The sequence below is a fragment of the Dreissena polymorpha genome, chromosome 13 (genome assembly GCF_020536995.1).
Source record: "Dreissena polymorpha isolate Duluth1 chromosome 13, UMN_Dpol_1.0, whole genome shotgun sequence".
In the NCBI taxonomy this organism is placed as follows: domain Eukaryota; kingdom Metazoa; phylum Mollusca; class Bivalvia; order Myida; family Dreissenidae; genus Dreissena; species Dreissena polymorpha.
Window position 1 is genome coordinate 65,137,247 of NC_068367.1, and position 18,346 is coordinate 65,155,592.

Here is an 18,346-nt window from a genome sequence, read left to right on the forward strand (position 1 = left end):
ATGCATATAAAGTCTGTAAACCACCTCATTCTAGCACTGTTAGCGAACATAGTAGATTGTAGCGATAATCGTTTAATATCTATAAGCCAAATATTTAGTCAATATATGCATGCCATTGTTGGCACTGTACGTCAATTAAGTTGTCTGTAGTGCATCTCATCATATTACTCGTAGCCAGCGTAGTAGTATGTAACGCAATTTATAATATAATTGTTAGTCATGCTTGTGGACTGTAGTGCATGTCATTCTTACAACTTGAGCTAGTTAAGTAGTATGTTTGCCAGCCATGCAAAGCCTTATACAAGTCAATTTAGTTATCTTTAGTAAAACTTTTACTAGTTATTATATGTAAGTAAATGCGTGAATCATCTCTTAAGCGCGTTACAACACATGTGACCCAAACGTCACGTTCTGTGCGTTTTCGTGTCAGCGCTTGTTTGGTAGAAACCAATTTACATTAAAAGGTAATGAATTGTATACATATGAGCCGCGTTCTGAGAAAACTGGGCTTAATGCATGTTCGTAGTGTCTTCCAGATTAGCCTGTACAGTCCGCACAGGCTAATCAGGGACGACACTTTCCGCCTGAACTGGATTTTCGTATAAAAGAGACTTCCTATAAACGAAAAATACCATAACAGCGGAAAGTGTCGTCCTTGATTAACCTGTGCGGACTGCACAATCTGGCTAATCTGGGATAACACTTAACGCACATGCATTAAGCCCCGTTTTCTCAGAACGCGTCTCATATACTTTGTTTTATAAGAATGTGATGAGAGAACAATCGGTTATGTATTTCCAGTATTGTAATGTAGCATTCGTTTACACGTTATTTATATTGCCTTATATTAATATGAATAAGTAAATATTGATTAATTATTTATGTTCTTATGCAGTGTACTTATTTACTGAAATGCCTTGAGTTTTCCTTCTCTATATTCCAGTAATTTAAATTTATATCATAATCTTAAATGCCAGTATGTTTTCATATTGTTGACAATAGACACCATCAATGGTCCAGATCTCTTTTCTGAAACCCATCTTAAATTCTCAACCTTATACCCCAAAATGATTTCTACCAAACAAGAGAATTGCAAGGAACTTGCATTCGCTGGAAAATCATTTTTTGTATTCATCAAGTTATTTATTTATTTCTATAATATAATGTTAATAAGAGTTACCAACTTACCAGTATGTCATAATTTAACGTTATAAAATGTAAAATATACATTCCTTATATAGTCCATGTACGCCATATGTATTAATATTACTGTACACATATTGTATTTAATGACATCAAGAAATTTTGCAGTCTTCATTGCATATAATAGTTATTTATTTCTATGAACTGCCAATAACAATTGCATGAACAGAGCTATGCACATTACAATACAACAAATATTAATATTTATATGAAACAAATTAGTTTTTGTGTTAACCTTATAAGATTTTAATTTAAAAAATAGAATACGTCAATCAGATTTTTTTTATATAATAGCTGTTTATTTACATTGATTTTATGTTTTCCGGTGGTTTATAGAGAAATATCATTGAATTAAAACTGATAAATTCACTGTTTCAAACAGTGAAAATTAACAGTGAAAATTATTGATAATAAAAAAAAAAAAGCATAAATAAAAAGAAAATTTGTTGGATTCGGTGGAATATCAATTTTAATTCACTCGTGATCATAGAAAATATATATATTCACTCGTGGCTGCGCCACTAATGAAACTATTATTTTCTATGATCACTCGTGAATTAAAAGCGATAATCCACCGAATCCAACAAATATCCTCTATGTATTATTATTATATCAGATATCTTAAAGAATATGTAATTTCCAGAAAGATTTCATTTAAACACAATGAAAAGCATTTTCAACAAGAAGCAACATTACTGATATTTAACAAAAGCTTAATGATAAGAATCAAAACAAAAAGGTTACAAAAAATGATTTATTTCATTAAAATCACACACAACATAAATTCACAAATATTTTTTTCTGTAAAAAAAATAAGTTAAAAAAATTATTAATGCTTCTGGTATGAAAATGACACATTTTTTAGACATAAAATATATAAGTTCATCAACAGTATTTTAGATCTGAGGTGGGATGGTCTGGGTAGGTTGAAATACCTCCCGCTTGTAATGAGAATTGGCATAGATCCCGGACTCATCTTGCCAGGTATTGCGACCAGGGCGTCGGTAATCGGCAGTGTCCGTAAATTGTGATATACACTTCCTGTAGGCAGCAGATTTATCCTCAAAGTCTGGCGGACATTCCTGAAAAAGGATGGTTATAGAGGGTTTATAAAATATGTGAATGTTTTGTGCTGTTTATTCATATTCCGACTGAAATTACTCTGTGGGTTAAACCAAATATTGTATCTAAATTTTATATATGCAATACATTTCCATTGAAATAAAAGACAGACAGACATGTTTTTCACATTCTTTACCAGTAAACATACAGTGAGGAAGGAAACCTTTGTGCATTTAAACATAGCACATTTACCTTTTTAATAAGCATTTTAGTCTCCCATTTTTAATTACATACTCAAACAAAATCTGCAAGTAATTTTATTTTTGCGGTATTTTTCATGCACCATAAAATAGTTTAAATGTACTACTATTAGAAAGAGCAATTGTGCATAATACATCTAACTATTAATCACTTACTGGTACTGGCACATAGTTTGGGTTTGGGGGTTTGAAGTCTGATCTGTGGGTGCTGTCAAGATAGTGCTTGTTATAGTCAGGATTGTGTCGTGGCAGTACAGACCCAAAGCCATGCTTGGGAGCACCGATTTCTCTGTGAAAACAGAAGATATGTTATTATAGTTAGAGAATACATGTATATCTTTATTAAAATAAATTAAAGCCGAGTTTTGTTATAAACAAGGAAGACTATTGATAATAAGGCATTTTAAATATATACATTTACAGTATGGTTATATTCAGCAGAAATTATATTTCCCCTGTGTATTCCATTGAAAATGAAATAAATTTGAAGCTTTTTATATAAACAACTCACCTTTCCATATCTACATGATCTAATGTATCAAGGTTAACCATTGCCTTCCGAACTTCTTGTTCCGTGAAATCCTTTTTTAATTTTGTTTGATCAGCAAATTCTTGGTAAGTAGTTTTTGGTAATGTCTGAAAAATAAAAATAACAACAAATGCATGCATTGTCTCCTGTGAATTTAAGTAAAAAATGCAATATCAAGATACAATCTTTAAAGATTCAAGTATGTTTAATTCAAAGAACGTCTTTTTCTTATGAATTTCAAAAATCTTGAATTGCTGCGAGTAAACAAATCATTATGGTAGGTTCTTCTTTGAGTCGTGGTTATAGAAATCGCGTCAAATCACGTGATATAACGTTCTCAAATGATGCAGTTGTTATGGACAAAAGTTTTGAACAGGTCACCATCGTTTTGCTAATAAAAAATGCAACAAAAACAGGTCAATATTGTAATTCATCAGAACTCTTATCAAATATTTCCTCTTTTATAAATTGTTCATATAGTGTTCCTAAGTAACACACAATAGTTTATTTATGAGTATTGTCCATACTACATCGTCTGTTGAAATTTATTTTAAGTAATTAACCTCCTCTGCAAAATTAGTTTTAAGGCTATTTATAGTATGCAAATCTTAAAATTGGAATAGCCAATCAGAATGCACAGGTCAACAAGAACCTATTTTCACATTTTCAACGCAATTGATTATTTATAATCCATTACAGACGATAAACATTTGAAAAAAATCAATAAATATTAAGACCAAAAATTAATAATTATATTTATAATTATTCATAGTCATTTATTTATATAATATTTGTGATGTAACAACTTTATGAATATTACCCACAACTCAACAAGCATATACCATACTTACCCCATTTGTAACATTTCCAATTCTTTTGTACGTGGCTTTTCCCAAATCTCTCTCATCGTGCTGATTCAGATCATAATCTTTTGGTTCAGCTTCTCTTGCCTGATGCCTGTAGGAAAGAGATCATATGTTATTGTTATCGTCATAGAGAGAAAAATTACACTCACACTAAACCACCAGATCTCTAGAAAAGCTCTGCTCTCCAAGATAAACAGGTGGCTGGTTCTAACTAATACATTCAATGCACTTTCTTGAATAAAGTCATTTCTTATTCTTATGACACAATTGCAATAAATTGAAGGATAAGTGCTTTAAGCTAGAACCCACCATCACAAGTTCAACTGTCATGGCACTCTACGAGCACCATGGGAGCTAATAAAAGGAATGGATTTTTAAAACATAAACATGCTTATAGACATATAATTTTTAACTACAAAGTATGGTCATTATTCTGGAAAATGCTAAAAATAGCTTGGAAACAAGAAATTGAAGAAACTTGAATTGTAAACATTGCATATTTCCACACTATAAACATTTAGATAATGTAATGGTCGTTATTTAAATCCATGATAATACTAACCAATTTGAATTTAATGTTGCTCTTCCATAGTTCATGTGATCAGATCTCAAGAAAAGAGATCCCTTTCTTTCATAATAATCAGCAGCTCCAGTGACACCCGTTGCCGCCATGATTGATTACCTTGACACCGGAAATAAACCGAATGTTTTATAATCTGCGTAAACATAAAGTAGTTCTCAAAATAAATTCAAAGTTAATTAAATATTCAATGAATATTTGCGATAGTAAAAACTGTAATAGGCAAATATGTGTTATTTCAATCTAGAATGCGGTAAATATTGTGAAGTACCAAATTATAATTATAGTATTACGCTTTCTTAGCAACAAGGTCGACAACTCCGCCTCAAATGCTTTTCCCACAACTAAAAACTTTACTGCCACCGAGTATAATACAATAACTAAACACTGATCCTTGTTTAGATAGACCTAAATATATGCAATAACATCACCATAAATGATTCACTTTCTGCAATTACCAGATCTTTTGATACTGGAGGTGTTTTCGCACCTGAATGTCAAAGAAATATGCATCATTAGCAGGTAAGGCATGTTGAGTCAAGGAAATAATATTGTAAGACGAAACTCATACCCTTCTCCATCCCATCAGTCCATGCTTTATATTCCTGTTGAATCTGAAAGGAAACATTTTTCGTTTTCGGTATGAAAGTCCAAATTAAAGATAAACATAATTTAAAGCCCAAACATGAAAAATCCATCTGGATCTTGACTGTGTTGAGCTTTTTAATATGATTACATATTTACGCTCGATTGGTCATTGTCGGCTAGGGAACTACTTATATGTACCCCTGTTGCTCCTAAGTATACTTAAATGTACCCCGGGTACCCAAAATACAGTGAAACGTACCTGGAAATTCTAACGCTAAATTGATTGTTTCGGCCAATTTTTCAAATTAAATATGTTCATATTTATTTCCCTTTTTTGTAAAATTGCCTCTACATTATCGAAACTCCTTAGTACTCATAAAAGCATGTTGAGGCAGATTTTGTTCAAAGAGATTTTTTTTGTATTCTGTAGAGCACTTAACGACATCAGATTTTTGGCAAGAATAAAACTGGGGTACAGTCTAAATTGGCTGCGAATGTTAGTATATTTTTCTTACCTGGGGACCAGAGGTACATTTAAGTATACTTAAGAGTACCTGGGGTACTAAAAGTCTTTCAGATGAAGTGAGCCATATATTATCAACAATAAGTTAAGAAATTTTCCGATTTTGTCATGATTCACATGCAGGGATTTCAATAGACGCAGAATCCTGCGTTTTGACGCAAGCAAATTAAAAATGACTCGTTTTTGACGCAACCCTTTTTTCTGCCGTGCGTCATTTTGACGCATCGAAAATTTGACCTGTGCGCCATTCAGTTAACATCTCGAGTTCCATGGTAATAAATCCCGCTGTGCTCCTAATTGAATTAATGTTTCAGTGTTTGAAACTCGGTCTTTTATCGAGGGAATACCCCGGGAGTTGTTTAACTTATTTGATCTCTTCCAATACACGTCACCGTCTAAATAGTGCATGCGCACTAACTGGGTAATTAGCAGCAGCGATTACGTGATATTTGATTGACCATCCGATAATTGCAGGGTCTTTTGCAGACGGCACAGTTAAAGAAAGTCGGCAAAAGTAATTAAAGAAAAAACAAAATTGATCAAAGGTCTATTAGATCTAATTACGTAGATCCACTAGTAAGTCCAGCGAGTTTTGTCAGTTTGTTAATCCACCAATAATTACGAGTAACACCCATCTTATATAAACTTGAATCACAGTTCATTTTTATACTAACAAGTCATAATATTACAAATAAATATTGAGAAAACACATTTCCTCGATAATATATAAATTATCCGTGTAGAATTTATTTGCTACATCGACCTTCGACACTGTAAATGGCCGACGTAACATTCAACCCGCGTTCATTTCAAAGCTGGCGATTCAAATTGCAAGTAATGGTGATTCTATAATGGAGAAAGCATTAACTGGATTTAAAAACATTTGATAAGGTTTGTTAAACCAGATAAGAAAAAGAAAAATTTGGATAATTAAAGTGAAACTACTACAGGTAAGGTATTCTTAATTGTCCATATTTCGGATATGCATAGTATTCGGATAAACAGTAATAGGTATACTAGATGTTCCATGCATTTAGATTGTGTTTTGTTAGAAAAGCTATCATAGCAATGATGATAATATAATGACGATAAATATGTGATGAAAAGGTGCCACCGGCACAAATCTTAAATGTGTGGAAAGACTTAAAAGTGTTATAAGGAAGTAGATTTTAATGTACCAATTCATTAAAATATGTTGTGCTATGTATCTTGGTATTGTTATTTAATAAAGCAGTATAACTTTTTAAGATATTGTGTTACTCTTAGAGCATATTTTTATCTAAAAAATTGAATAATACAGAAAAAAACACAATTAACACGCTTCAAAATTGACCCCAGCATTTTTCAATTTGACTCCTCAAAATTTCAGTCCAGGGGTCATTGACTCCTGGTTTTTAAAATCTATTGAAATCCCTGCACATGTAACAATAAGAGTTGGTGCAAAAACCAGAATCAACCATACCTGTTTCTGAAAGTCTCCTTTTTCGATAGCTTTTGATAACGGGCATATTTAGTTCATATGTGCCACAACGGTAAACAGCATTTACAGCAAATGCATTCAGTATCATCATTTTAGCTCGACTTTTCGAAGAAAAATTATAGCTATACTTCTCGCCCCGGCGTCGGCGTTGGTTTAAGTTTTTTATAAAGTAAAATAACTTTAACACTATCAAAGATAATTAACTCAAACTTGGAATACTTCTTTATGGCAACAAAACAATTGTGTATGTCAAGATGCATAACTCTGTCAGCATTGTTTTTAGAGTTATGCCTCTCTTTATTATAAAGTTTATACTTAAAAAATTTAAAATTTGGTTAAGTTTTGTTTTAGGTCCATTTAATTGCTAAAGTATCAATGCTATTGCTTTCATACTTGCAACACTTACTAAATATCATGAGGGGACTGTGCAGGCAAAGTCATGTAACTCTAACTGGCATTTTGACAGAATTATGGCCCCTTTTATACTTAGAGAATTGAAAATTTTGTTAAGTTTTGTGTTTTGGTCCATTTTACTCCTAAAGTATCATAGCTATTGCTTTCAGACTTGGAACACTCGCTAACTATCATAAAGGGACTGTACCGGACAAGTTGCATAACTCTGGTTGGCATTTTGAAGGAATTATGGCCCTTTTTAGCTCACCTGAACACAACGTGCTCATGGTGAGCTTTCGTGATCGCCTTTTGTCCGTCGTGCGTCGTCAACATTTTGCCTTGTGAACACTCTAGAGGCCACATTTATTGTCTGATCTTCATGAAATTTGGTCAGAACATTTGTCCCATTGATACCTCGACTGAGTTCGAAACTGGGTCATGCTGGGTCAAAACTAAGTCACTAGGTCAAAAAAAAAGAAAAACCTTGTGAACACTGTAGAAGTCACATTTGATGCCCAATCTTCATGTAACTTTGTCAAAATGTTTGTCTAAATGATATGTTGGTTGAGTTCAAAAATGGTTCTGAATCGCTGAAAAACATGGCCACCAGGGGGTGGGGCATTATTTCTTATATGGCTATAGAGAAACCTTGTGAACACTCTAGAAGTCACAATTTTTGCCCAATCATCATGAAACTTGGTCAAAACATTGGTTTCATTGATATCTCGGACGAGTTCGAAATTGGTCCAGATTGGTGAAAAAACATGGTCACCAGTGGGCGGGGCATTTTTCTCTCTATGTATGTAGTGAAAACATGTGAACACTCTAGAAGTCACATTTTTGGCCCAATTTTCATGAAATTTGGTCAGAACATTTGTTTCCTTGATATGAGAGTTGAGTTCGAAAATGGTTCCGGTCAGTTAAAAAACATGGCTGCCGGGGTGTGGCAGTTTTCCTTATTTGGCTATAGAGAAACCTTGTAAACACTCTAGAAGTCACAATTTTTGCCCAATCATCATGAAAATTGGTCAAAACATTGGTTTTATTGATATCTCGGACGAGTTCGCAAATGGTCCAGATCGGTGAAATAACATGGCTGCCAGTGGGCGGGGCATTTTTCTCTCTATATATATATAGTGAAAACATGTGAACACTCTAGAAGTCACATTTTAGGCCCAATTTTCATGAAATTTGGTCAGAACATTTGTTTCTGTGATATGAGAGTTGAGTTCGAAAATGGTTCCGGTCCATTGAATAACATGGCTGCCAGGGGCGGGGGGCAGTTTTCCTTATTTGGCTGTAGAGAAACCTTGTAAACACTCTAGAAGTAACAATTTTTGCCCAATCATCATGATAGTTGGTCAAACCATTGGTTTTATTGATATCTCAGACGAGTTCGATAATGGTCCAGATCAGTGAAAAAACATGGCCGCCAGTGGGCGGGGCATTTTTCTCTATATGTATATAGTGGCAGTTTTCCCTATTTGGCTATAGAGAAACCTTGTAAACACTCTAGAAGTCACAATTTTTACCCAATCATCATGACAGATGGTCAAATAATTGGTTCAATTGATGTCTCGGACGTGTTCGAAAATGGGTGAGATCGATGAAAAACATGGCCACCAGTGGGCGGGGCATTTTTCTCTATATGTATATAGTGGCAGTTTTCCCTATTTGGCTATAGAGAAACCTTGTAAACACTCTAGAAGTCACAATTTTTGCCTAATCATCATGAAAGTTGGTCAAAAGATTGGTTTTATTGATATCTCGGTCAGTTTTGAAAATGGGTGGGATCGGTGAAAAAACATGGCCGCCAGTGGGAGGGGCATTTTTCTTTATATGTATATAGTGAAAACATGTGAACTCAGTAGAAGTCACATTTTTGGCCCAATTTTCATGAAATTTGCTCAGAACATTTGTTTTTTATATACGAGAGTTGAGTTAAAAAATGGTTCCGGTCAGTTGAATAACATGGCTGCTGGGAGGGGGGCAGTTTTCTCATTATGCCCCCCCCCCCTTTCAAAGAAGAGGGGGTATATTGTTTTGCTCATGTCGGTCCGTCCGTCCACCAGATGGTTTCCGGATGATAACTCAAGAGCGCTTATGCCAAGGATCATGAAACTTCATAGGTACATTGATCATGACTCGCAGATGACCCCTATTGATTTTCAGGTCACTTTGTCAAAGGTCAAGGTCATGATGACCCGAAATAGTAAAATGGTTTCCGGATGATAACTCAAGAACACTTATGCCTAGGAATCATGAAACTTCATAGATACATTGATCATGACTCGCAGATGACCCCTAATGATTTTCAGGTCACTAGGTCAAAGGTCAAGGTCACGGTGACCCAAAGCAGTAAAATGGTTTCCGGATGATAACTCAAGAACTCTTATGCCTAGGATCATGAAACTTCATAGGTACATTGATCATAACTCGTAGATGACCCCTATTGATTTTCAGGTCACTAGGTCAAAGGTCAAGATCACGATGACCCGAAATAGTAAAATGGTTTCCGGATGATAACTCAAGACCGCTTAGGCCTAGGACCATGAAACTTCATAGGTACATTGATCATGACTTGAAGATGACCCCTATTGATTTTCAGGTCACTAAGTCAAAGGTCAAGGTCACTGTCCTGAAATAGTAAAATGGTTTTTGAATGATAACTCAAGAACGCTTATGCCTAGGATCATGAAAATTCATAGGTACAATGATCATGACTCGCAGATGACCCCTAGTGATTTTCAGGTCACTAGGTCAAAGGTCAAGGTCACGGTGACCCAAAGCAGTAAAATGGTTTCCGGATGATAACTCAAGAACGCTTATGCCTAGGATCATGAAACTTCATAGGTACATTGATCATGACTCGTAGATGACCCCTATTGATTTTCAGGTCACTAGGTCAAAGATCAAGGTCATGGTGACCCGAAATAGTAAAATGGTTTCCAGATGATAACTCAAGAACGCTTATGCCTAGGATCATGAAACTTCATAGGTACATTGATCATGACTTGAAGATGACACCTATTGATTTTCAGGTCACTAAGTCAAAGGTCAAGGTCACTGTCCTGAAATAGTAAAATGGTTTTTGAATGATAACTCAAGAACGCTTATGCCTAGGATCATGAAAATTCATAGGTACAATGATCATGACTCGCAGATGACCCCTATTGATTTTCAGGTCACTAGGTCAAAGGTCAAGGTCACAGTGACTTGAAATAATAAAATGCTTTCCGGGTGATAACTAAAGATTGCTTATGCCTAGGATCATGAAACTTCATAGGTACATTGATCATGACTTGCAGATGACCCCTATTGATTTTCAGGTCACTAGGTCAAAGGTCAAGGTCACAGTGCCAAAAAACGTATTCACACAATGGCTGCCACTACAACTGACAGCCCATACGGGGGGCATGCATGTTTTACAAACAGCCCTTGTTAGATTGGCTGTTTTTTGGAGAAAACCGAGGTATTGTCATAGCCAGCTTGTTGTCCGGCATCCGCCGTGCTCAAACCTCAACATTGGCTCAAAATCAAAGTGCTTCTACCTACAACTTTGAAACTTCATATTTAGATGCACCTTAATAAGTTCTACACACTGCAACCATTTTTGGGTCACTAGGTCAAAGGTCAAGGTCACTGTGACCTCGAAAAAAATAATCTGACAAGCTTTCATTTATTCAAAACTGCACCCGCAGCCGAGCATTGGCACCCGTTATGCGGTGCTCTTGTTTCTTAGTAACACTCTAGGGGCCACATTTATTATCTGATCTTAATGAAACTGGGACAGAAGATTTGCCCCAATAATATGTTAAACTAGGTCAAAAATGGTTCCACTATTTTGAAAAACATTAGAAGATACTTGTAAAATTAAAAATTTACCAAACACCCAATTATGAAGAATGTTTTATTAACATTTACTCTGACGCCACCCATCCTATATGTAATACCAAGGGAAAAGGGGTATGTGTAGGTACAAGGTTTAAAAAAGCCTTTTATTATGAAAATTTTCAAACAAGATTTACCGAAACTGGCCTAATTGTGTAAAATTATATTGTCAACATTTTTTTTTCTAAAAATGCAAGTTTTAAAATGAGAGTCAAATGAAAGACCTATTTACCAGTGTGTGACAGTTAGGACACAGGAACATGTTCAACAATGCCGTGCTAGCTCTAGTGGCACGTAATCTTCATGTTTGAGACCCTGGTTTGATTCCCTGTCTTTTTCATTTAAATAGCACTGAATGGGAATACTTAATTCAAACATACATGTTGGCTCATATATCTGACTTCAGAAAAAATAGATGAGTGAATAAAAGTGATTTGCATGTTAGCTCCCAATTTTGGAGTTTGCTAAGTTCTTGAGAGGTACTTTTGAAGTTCATTTTAAGCTCACATACATGTACATGTTTTATCCAAAGTATTTAAATATAATTTCTGTAACATATACTTTTTTGGCTTCAGAGTATGCAAGCGCTGGAATAAAATTGCAAAAGACAAGTCCCTGTGGCGGAGAATTGACATGACAGACGCCCGTATAAATTTGAAAAAGGCCTGGAAGTTCTATCGGAGCCGTCTGTCAGATTGTCTTCAAAAGTTGTGCATGAGAGGTTACTATTCGCCTGGCGGTGAGTGAAACAACAGAGAAATCAATAGAGCATACTGAGAAAACTGGGCTTAATGCAAGCACATTAAGTGTTGTTCCAGATTTGTTTCTGCAGTCTGCACAGGCTCATCAGGACAACACCTTTCGCTTTAACCCTTTGCATGCTGGGAAATTTGTCGTCTGCTAAAATGTCGTCTGCTAAATTCCTAAAATTAGCATTTTCTTCATTTTTTTCAAAGAATACTATCAGAAAAGCAAACAGTTTGGATCCTGATGAGACGCCACGTTCTGTGGCGTCTCATCTGGATCCAAACTGTTTGCACAGGCCTTCAAAATTCGGTTCCCGCACTGAAAGGGTTAATGTAATCTTTTTCTAAACAATCCAGTGTAGTCTGAAAGTGTCATCCTTGATAAGCCTGCAGGCTGCATAGGCATATCTGGGACAACACTGAACGCTCATGAATTTAGCCCAGTTTTCCCAGAAACAGAGGTCGAAACATTTACTACGTACTGTTCAAACTAAAATACTGTCAAGCCTTTTCCTGGCGATTTTGGGGAAAACGCAATTTCTGGATTTGTTTTCAATGGCTCAAAAAGTTCAATGATTTCATCTGATTTGGTAAATAATATTTTAATATAACTCTTTATAATAATTGGTAACTCTAGTTTGTAATTCCTCAAAAGTAAGGGCCTTACTATTCTTAGAAATTTGCATTTATACAAAACAGACAGGTAAAAGTGTTTGGGAAACTAGTTTCTGGTTGCATTTAGGGCCACTGGGGTCATGCTCACACACAGTTACACAAAATATACAGATTTTTGTGCAAGATAACTAAATTAACTATCATATTGCTGGAGGTATTGTGCTGTAATTTTGTGTGTAGGTAGCTTCTATGCATACTTTACTTGCAAAGTTAATTAAATTGAATATGATCAATAGGTAAAAAAAATCTTTGCATTACATGTATCATAATTCTTGTTTTAACCCTTTACCACTTACATTGTAGATACGTATTTTGATGCCTTTGCAGTCCCTTAGAAAGTTACATTTAATTAAAGACCTTTTTACTGGATTAAAGTTGTAAATGCTTTATTTCCAGTCCTTAGATACCAATGAGCAGCAAACAGCATAAAACCTGAACAGACTGCGAGTTACTCGCAGGCTGTTCTGGTTTTATGCTGTTTGCACACAGCGATTATCACTTTGCTTCTGAGTTGGAAAGGGTTTATTTACACATTTTCAGCTTTTACTTAACATGTACTTTTTAACAACTACAGAAATCACATTTTAGTATTTTTTGAGGTCATAATATCAGTTGGCACAGACAATTAATATTATACCATAAAGCGGGAGAATAGTCAAGAGCGCTTTCTGGGCACAGCTCTTATAGATATTTTCTTGCAGAAATGTTTTGCACTAAACTGCAGTGCATAGTTCAGCTATATATATCATTATAAAAGCATTTACAAGTACTGTTGAAGTGTTACCAGTACATGTATTAATAATGATTTTTTCATGTGCTTCAACTGATAAGCTTGGATTATACATGTATTTTTTTCCAAGACAGCTTTCTAGATTCATAATCATCAACGATTGCTAAGATTTATCAATTAAATATTACATTTGAATCTTCAGTTATTTCTTTTTCTTTAGATGCAGTGAAACAAAAGAAAGCAGTGCTCTCAGACGCCTTGTTGGAGGATATACACACCAGCTGTCCAAATATTGAGGAGATCGTCTTGGAGAAATTCTACTTGGGCAGCATTTCAAGCAGCAAGCTGCCAAGCTCATTGGTTTGCCTGAGACTGTCTCACTGTCAATGGCCAATAGGTTGGATGAAAGGGGCGGAGTTACCAAACCTCCGATCCCTGTATGTCGACCATTGTAGCCGCATTGACAACGGTGAATTGAAAGAGTTCTTTAAGCTTTCAAGCGTAGAATTGCTGCATCTTGGTCACCTTTACAGGGTAAAAACTGAAGGCATACAGGGTCTCACAGAAAGCATGACACAGCTGAAGAACTTAACACTGTGCAATATGAACGTTGACGATCTGGCTGTTCATCACATTTGTCGCAATTTGAAGCAACTCAACAGGTTGACAGTCACCGAATGTGAACTTTCTGATGCTGCTGTTGACAATATGTTTGTTTCCCTTAAAGAGCTGCGGGTTTTGGACATCTCTAAGAACAAAAATCTAACTGGCGAAATAATTGCCTTGTCGGCAAAATCCAAAGGTCTCCAGAAGTTAGTGTATCGTCTCGATCCAAAGTTAATAAACAAAGATGCTCTGGATTGTATTGAAAACAGATTCCCAGGGAGATGTTGCAACACATTTGTGTCGGAATATAATTGTCCCCTACCGGTGAAACCGGAGGGGACTTAGCTTTGCGCTCTGTGTGTCCGTGAGTCGGTCAGTCAGTCTGTCACACTTTTCTGGATCCTGCGATAACTTTAAAAGTTCTTCATATTTTTTCAATAGATGGCAATAAGGTGATTATGCACGTCATTTCATTTCGTTTCTACGTCAAAAATTCTGGTTGCATATGAAACAAAAAAATAAAAATCAACAATTCTGACAATGGTGGAGTTTCACAGGTAGGGGACCATATTGCTTGACAATAGTCTTGTTTTATATAAAATTAGTGCATAAGTATATTTTTATTAAGTGGTTTACAAATAATGTTATGAATTTACTTTAATGCATACCGTAAAACGCTGTGTATAACGCGCATTTATGTATAACGCGCATCTACTTTTTTAAGCTAAAAAATCGGAAAAAAAGTTTTTGAAGCAAAAAACTCGGGGGAAAAATTCCGTACAACAGGCTACAATTGTAACTGAAAATCGTTATGTTTACATTGCCGATCTTCCGTGTTCTTTTATTACTTTAATTATTAATTATTTTAAAGGCGATAACGATACAACTAGTTTGTGTTTTTTTTAAATCATATTATGCGTAAAAATAAATGTTTGGATTTAAATAAATTATGCATGAAATGCACACTTTCCACAAGGATATCATCAAGGTTTTCATCATATGTCTCCGAAGTAACTGTCCACGATTTTATTGTGGAGGAGTACACATAACAGATGGATTAGTTATAACTAAGAAACTGACATAATCGATTGGTATTGTCACGTGGTTATTCATGCATGACTTATTCACAACCGCGCGTTTATTTACATAGTTACAGTTTAAACAGCGGGAAACAGAATGATACGAATTACCGCAACTGGGTAACTGACAGGGAAAAATTGTCTTGGCATGGCAGGGCCCTCAATCTGTCAAATCCACGGCCGAAATTCGGCCGCATTCCCCCCCCCCCCCCCTGAAAAGTATACTTTTTCCCCTTTTTGGGGGAAAAATACCCCCTAAAAAAAAAAAAAAAAAGTTTTTTTTATAGATAGATGTCTCATGATTATTATATCTCAATTCTATTTTAATCTTGTCAAACATACTAAATTATGAAATAAGCAATGAATATACTGCAAACATGTACAAATGTAATTATTAGATAGTAAGTAAAAAATACCCTAAAAAGGGAAAACGCCGCGAAAATTCCCCCTGCTATGGGTAGCGACCCGCTTCCCCTAAAATAGATTGAGGGCCCTGCATGGCTGTAGTTGTGCATAACGCGCATCAAGTTTTTTAAATGAAATTTTGGGGTAAAAATGTGCGCCTTATACACAACTTTTTACGGTAATTGTCATGTCATGGATATGCTAGTATGTATGCCTTTATACATGTTCACATTTAATTATTTGATCACTTGTTCAAATGACAACTAGATCTATACATTTATAGACATTTCAAAACTGTAAAAACAATAATTTACTGGTATGTTTAAATTATTCCTTATAAATTTATTTCATTAATAAAAAATTAAGTCTGTCGGCCTTTTGCGTTCAAGTTTTATAATAAATAAAGTACTCAATCAAATTCATCATATTGATGTTATTGCATTGAGATAGTTTCCAATTAAATATCAGCATGCTATTTAACTTGTACATGTTTTAGATATTTATTTCACTTAGATGAGACACGCTAGCTGTTCCAGCAAAGTATAATTAAATTTACAAATAACTTGTTTACAAAAAATATGTGCATTATTTATTTATGATTGCTCTGATCAAATTACAGTTAAGTTAATGTGTTTCTATTTATACTGTATTTTTATGTGCCCCACTATAGTAGTAGGGGACATATTGTTTTTGCCCTGTCTGTTGGTCTGTCTGTTGGTCTGTTTGCGCCAACTTTAACATTTTGCAATAACTTTTGCTATATTGAAGATAGCAACTTCATATTTGGCATGCATGTGTATCTCATGAAGCTGCACATTTTGAGTGGTGAAAGGTCAAGGTTATCCTTCAAGGTCAGAGGTCAAATATATGTGGCCAAAATTGCTCATTTTATGAATACTTTTGCATTATTGAAGATAGCAACTTGATATTTGGCATGCATGTGTATCTCATGGAGCTGCACATTTTGAGTGGTGAAAGGTCAAGGTCATGGTCATCCTTTAAGGTCAGAGGTCAAATATATGTGGCCCAAATCGCTTATTTTATGAATACTTTTGCAATATTGAAGATAGCAACTTGATATTTGGCATGCATGTGTATCTCATGGAGCTGCACATTTTGAGTGGTGAAAGGTCAAGGTCATCCTTCACAAGGTCAAGGTCATCCTTCAAGGTCAAACGTCATATAGGGGGGCATTGTGTTTCACAAACACATCTTGTTCAATAATGAATTTCTTGTTACGCAGTTTATATATACATGTATTTTTATTACCTGTACTTGATTTTATACACTGTTAAGTGAAAAAGCATGCCTTGATGTCAGCGAAAAATATAAATTCAAGCTGTGTAAGAGTCTTACGGTAATTAAATGGACATTTTACATTAAATATCGTTCTCTTTCCTCATCTTACCATATATACTACTCACAATTTGCTTAGGATCCCTTTTTATTGTATGTGTAATTTGAAGTTCACCCCTAGCTAGATTCAGCCAGCGTCACGCATCCAATGATAAATAAAAACATAAAAAAAAATCAAAAACACATATTCTAATAACAAAACCTGCAAAATAACAATTTAAATTAAATTAAATTGAAGATAATGTGAAAATAAAAATTGATCCTTAGCAAATTTTGAGTAGTATATAAGTAACACTGCATGATCACCGACTAATGTAAACAGGGAAAGTACATAAAGTGTTAACACTTTTCTCTAAAAGGAAACAACATTTTGGGCAGTTGAAGAAATTTGACCTTCAAAAATGTAAAACACACACAAGTTTTATTGTTTTATTGAGTACTCTACTCTTCCTCTTAATCTGTTCTATAATTCTATGAAGTGTCACTTCAGTCCCTTCATTATTTTCGAAGTTATGCACAAAACAAGAAACAGATTCCACATAAAAGCAAAGGGCAATAACTGAAAAAAATGTTGGTTGTTCTCCGCACTTCCTCTGAATGCCTTCTGCAAATACCTTCATATCAAAACTAAGGGGTTTATGCTTTGATAGAAAATTCATTTCAGGGAAATAACTATATACATCCTGAAGAGTTATGGATCTGGCACTCTGCACTTTTCATTAACGCTATCTATGATATGAAGCTCATTAAGAGTTCATGCAATACTTCGTAACTTGAGCACCACACAGAAAATGGGCTATACCATAAATAGGCCAAATGAAATAACTCCGGAAAAGAGTTTTTTTATGCGCTGCACTTCCTTTCAAGGTTCATTTAAATGCCTTCAATAACGAAGAAGTTATGCTCCTCAAACCAAAATTTACTAACTGGCAATAACTCTGTAAATCCCGACAAGAGTTATGGTTCTTGTACTCTTTACTTCCCCTTCATGTCCTCCATCTTTATACTAAGTAACATTTGAACCCCTTCATTACTGCTTGAGTTATCCACAGAATAGCACACGGAAGCAAGATGGTAGTGAAGGACTGACGATGGGATTATAAGCTCCACTGGCCAAAGGCCAGCGGGGCTTATGTCATGGTCCTGTGTCCGTCATGTGTGCGTCCGTGCGTTAACCTTTTCTTTAAACATCTCCTCCTAAACTACAGGTCCAATTCTGATGAAATTTCTCAGGAATGTTCATGTGGTGAACCTCTTTCAAAATTGTTCAAACTATGCCCCTGGGGTCAAATTTGACCCTGCTCCAGGGGTCAAAAAATAAAAAATTTGCTTATATAAGGCCTATTTTGTGCAAACTTTAAAAATATTCTTGTC

At 35.1% G+C, this 18,346-nt stretch overlaps 3 protein-coding genes across 6 annotated transcripts in view; 2 read left to right on the plus strand and 1 right to left on the minus strand.

Moving 5' to 3' along the window:
- The window catches only part of LOC127855270 (uncharacterized), a 224,944-nt gene that overhangs the window by 27,481 nt on the left and 179,117 nt on the right, over positions 1 to 18,346 (plus strand). The gene's annotated exons all lie outside the window — the stretch shown is intronic.
- Positions 1,944 to 4,812, minus strand: LOC127855279 (cilia- and flagella-associated protein 95-like). 2 transcript variants are annotated; one of them, XM_052390738.1, is made up of 6 exons: positions 4,794 to 4,812; positions 4,483 to 4,602; positions 3,906 to 4,011; positions 3,037 to 3,161; positions 2,682 to 2,814; positions 1,944 to 2,285 (listed from the first exon to the last, which is right to left on the minus strand). In XM_052390738.1, exons 2-6 carry the CDS (start codon positions 4,590 to 4,592, stop codon positions 2,100 to 2,102), a joined length of 660 nt encoding a protein of 219 aa, XP_052246698.1. In that variant the 5' UTR covers positions 4,593 to 4,602; positions 4,794 to 4,812; the 3' UTR covers positions 1,944 to 2,099. The 2 variants fall into 2 exon arrangements, with proteins under 2 accessions (XP_052246698.1, XP_052246699.1); XM_052390739.1 differs by lacking the exon at positions 4,794 to 4,812 and adding an exon at positions 4,772 to 4,790.
- Positions 4,835 to 17,000, plus strand: LOC127855272 (F-box/LRR-repeat protein 12-like). 3 transcript variants are annotated; one of them, XR_008037437.1, is made up of 4 exons: positions 4,835 to 5,022; positions 11,951 to 12,114; positions 13,747 to 16,467; positions 16,620 to 17,000. XR_008037437.1 is itself a non-coding variant. In XM_052390722.1 (3 exons), exons 1-3 carry the CDS (start codon positions 4,937 to 4,939, stop codon positions 14,475 to 14,477), a joined length of 981 nt encoding a protein of 326 aa, XP_052246682.1. In that variant the 5' UTR covers positions 4,835 to 4,936; the 3' UTR covers positions 14,478 to 17,000. The 3 variants fall into 3 exon arrangements, 1 of the variants encoding a protein (XP_052246682.1); XR_008037436.1 differs by having other exon boundaries at positions 13,747 to 16,448; positions 16,595 to 17,000; XM_052390722.1 differs by having other exon boundaries at positions 13,747 to 17,000.

Coding starts and splice junctions, on each gene's coding strand:
- LOC127855279 (XM_052390738.1), bottom strand. CDS start 4,592: ATGGCGGCAACGGGTGTCACTGGAGCTGCTGATTATTATGAAAGAAAG. Junction 4,012..4,482: donor GCAACATTAAATTCAAATTG/GTTAGTATTATC, acceptor TCTTTCCTACAG/GCATCAGGCAAGAGAAGCTG. Junction 3,162..3,905: donor TTGGAAATGTTACAAATGGG/GTAAGTATGGTA, acceptor TTTATTTTTCAG/ACATTACCAAAAACTACTTA.
- LOC127855272 (XM_052390722.1), top strand. CDS start 4,937: ATGATTCACTTTCTGCAATTACCAGATCTTTTGATACTGGAGGTGTTT. Junction 5,023..11,950: donor GAAATATGCATCATTAGCAG/GTAAGGCATGTT, acceptor TTTTGGCTTCAG/AGTATGCAAGCGCTGGAATA. Junction 12,115..13,746: donor AGGTTACTATTCGCCTGGCG/GTGAGTGAAACA, acceptor CTTTTTCTTTAG/ATGCAGTGAAACAAAAGAAA.